The sequence below is a fragment of the Leptosomus discolor genome, chromosome 11 (assembly GCF_034619465.1).
Source record: "Leptosomus discolor isolate bLepDis1 chromosome 11, bLepDis1.hap2, whole genome shotgun sequence".
Taxonomy (NCBI): Eukaryota; Metazoa; Chordata; class Aves; order Leptosomiformes; family Leptosomidae; genus Leptosomus; species Leptosomus discolor.
Genome location: NC_141401.1, coordinates 19646616 through 19649060, shown reverse-complemented (window position 1 = coordinate 19649060; position 2445 = coordinate 19646616). Strand labels below are relative to the sequence as shown.

Sequence of the window (2445 nt, the reverse complement as noted above, 5' to 3'; positions counted from 1 at the left end):
ACGCCTCTGTAAATAGATGTTAATCAAAACGAAACTGGAAGCAGGGGAAGGGCGAGGGGCTGCTCCTCGGCAGCCCCAGTGGGTGCCAAGCGCGGCTCCTGCTCCGCGGGGGCGTCGGGCGCTGCTCCAAAAGCGCTTTACCCGCGAGAGGCTCATTCTGCAAGTCCCTCCCCATTGCTCCAGGCTCGGCCCCGCTGCTCAGCGCCGTCGCCGGCGGGGGCAGCTGCGGCGGCAGCATCCCTCCCGCTCCTCCTCCTCCTCCTCCTCCCCCCGCCGCTCCGCCTGCGAGCGGCGGGCGGCCCGGCAGCCCCCCCCGGCAGCCCCCCTCTGCCGGCGGTGCGGGGGGGCGGCGCCCGGCGCCGCTAGAAAAGGGCCGGCTCGGGGCGGGCTGCGGGTGGCCCCGGCTGCAGCCGCCGAGGGTGCCCGAGGGCCGTCAGCAGCGAGCGGGGGCGGGAGAGAGGGCAGCTGGAAAGAGCGAGCGGCTTGCGCTGGACAAGGTACGTCCTCTGCTGCGGGAGAAACGCGGTGGGGTTTGCCAGAGGGGAACGTTTTCCCCTGGTAGTGGCTCGATGCTGTTTCAGCTCTTTAGTGCTGTTCTCGTGGCGAAATCTGTTTGGCTTCGCTAAAGGTAGTGTGCTGGGCGGAGGCTGTTTTGAACTTGCGGTCTGACGGGGCTTGTGCCAGTCCTGCCTTGAATAGCATCCTCCGTGCTTTGCTTGGCTGGTTTGCGTCCAAGAAGGATGTTCAGGTACTTCTGCATCTCTGTGTGTCTGCAGGTGGGTTTGTACTTCAAGGTTTTCCCCTTTGAGGACCTCCTGCCCAGCTACAGTGATGTGGTTCTTGGAAAAGATCAAAGCATCGCATGAAAACAGAAACCTCTCTGGCTCCTCCTTCCTGGGACTGCCACCTGGCCAAAATCTGTCTGAAAAAGGCCGACTGGGGGCTGCCGCTTTTCCTAATGTGCTCACTCCTGACAGAATCCCCGAATTCTGCATTCCTCCCAGGCTGACCAGCTCTGGCCCTATTAAGGGCCCTGGCTCCCACCAGGACCACAGTTTAGAGGATGCGGATCTTAATTCATCTGACTACAGCCCCAGCTCTTCTTTGCCACATCTCATTCAGGTGGAAAGTGCTGAAGAGATCCCTGCCCTGGAAGAAGAAAGCACCAACTCAGACCCACAGTCTCAAGCCGCGCTGTCCCTGCCTCACTTTCCCAGAGCCCCCACTTCCTACGGCTTCTGCACTTTGCTGGAGAGTCCTCACACCAGGAGAAAGGAGTCCATCTTCCACGGTGACTCACGGGGTGCTCTGCCCAGCCTGATGCTGCCTCGATCCAGAGCTAACACGTTCAGTGGCAAAGGGAGTGTATCTAATCCCATTGCTATCAGCTTTGGTTCTGTGAGGCTGCCTCCCAGGCATCCTTCTCTGCACAGGCAAGGCGCCTGTGACAGCGATACCGCCTCCTCCAGCGATTCCTCTCCTTTCAGTTCTCCGCTTCTCAGCAGGTCACCTCCCCGACCCTGCTCCCTGACCAAAACACAGAGTCAGGAGGGACTGCTCTGCCGAGCACTGAAAGCCAAGAACAAATCCAGCATGGCCAGGAACAATTCTCTCTCCACAGAGGAGAGCAGCTCCACTGATAACAGCCCCAGTGCCATCAGGCGAGCCTCGGAGGGGCTGCTTGCCACGCACAGCTTTAGCATGTCCTGTTCTCCCATCTTTCCCCTGGACCTGACCCACAGCCGGGAGAGACTAGTGGGAGAAAGCACTGTGGTCATGGACAAGGGAGGCCTGTTGAGGCTGTCGGTGGAATACTGCTCAGAGAACGAAAGGCTGCGGATCCGTCTGATCAGTGCAGAGGGTTTATATGATGACTCTGTAGAGCCCAAAAACATCAACTGCTGTATCACCTTCTCCCTGGTGCCAGGGAAAACACAGAAGCAGAGAAGCACTGTTATAAAGAGAAGCAGAAATCCCATCTTCAATGAGGACTTCTTCTTTGATGGCATTGCAGAGGAAGAGCTTTACAGCCTCTCTGTAAGGATGAAAGCAATGAATAAAGGGTGCAGTATGAAACGGGATTACACCTTAGGAGAACGGGAATTGTCTTTAATGAGTATGTTGTCAGTGTAATACTTCAAACAGACTAGTTTTGTCTTCTTAAAGTTTTCTACTAAATAAAGTTTTGAGTTGACTTTCTTTTTTAATTTTTTTAAAGAATACTTTAAAGCACTGCATTGTTTGGTATTACTCTCATGCAGCTTGTTTTGCTGCTTAACACTTCAAACTCTGTGAGGTATTTGTTGTTAAATTAAAAGGTGGCGGTGGGGCAGATTTCTGCCTGTAGGAGAGGAGGGCAGAAGGGCTAGTTTACCTTTAGGATAAAGGATTAGGCAGCTACCAAGTCAAAGCTGTTCTTGTTTATGGCTTTCAGGATGTGGAAGG

At 55.4% G+C, this 2445-nt stretch overlaps 1 protein-coding gene across 1 annotated transcript; it reads left to right on the top strand.

Annotated features, from left to right (window-relative positions):
* Positions 1–831: 831 nt before the first annotated feature.
* Positions 832–2133, top strand: LOC104341145 (C2 calcium-dependent domain-containing protein 4C). The gene has a single exon (XM_009955646.2). The coding sequence runs from the start codon at positions 832–834 to the stop codon at positions 2131–2133; it is 1302 nt and encodes a 433-aa protein (XP_009953948.1).
* The last annotated feature ends 312 nt before the right edge of the window (positions 2134–2445 follow it).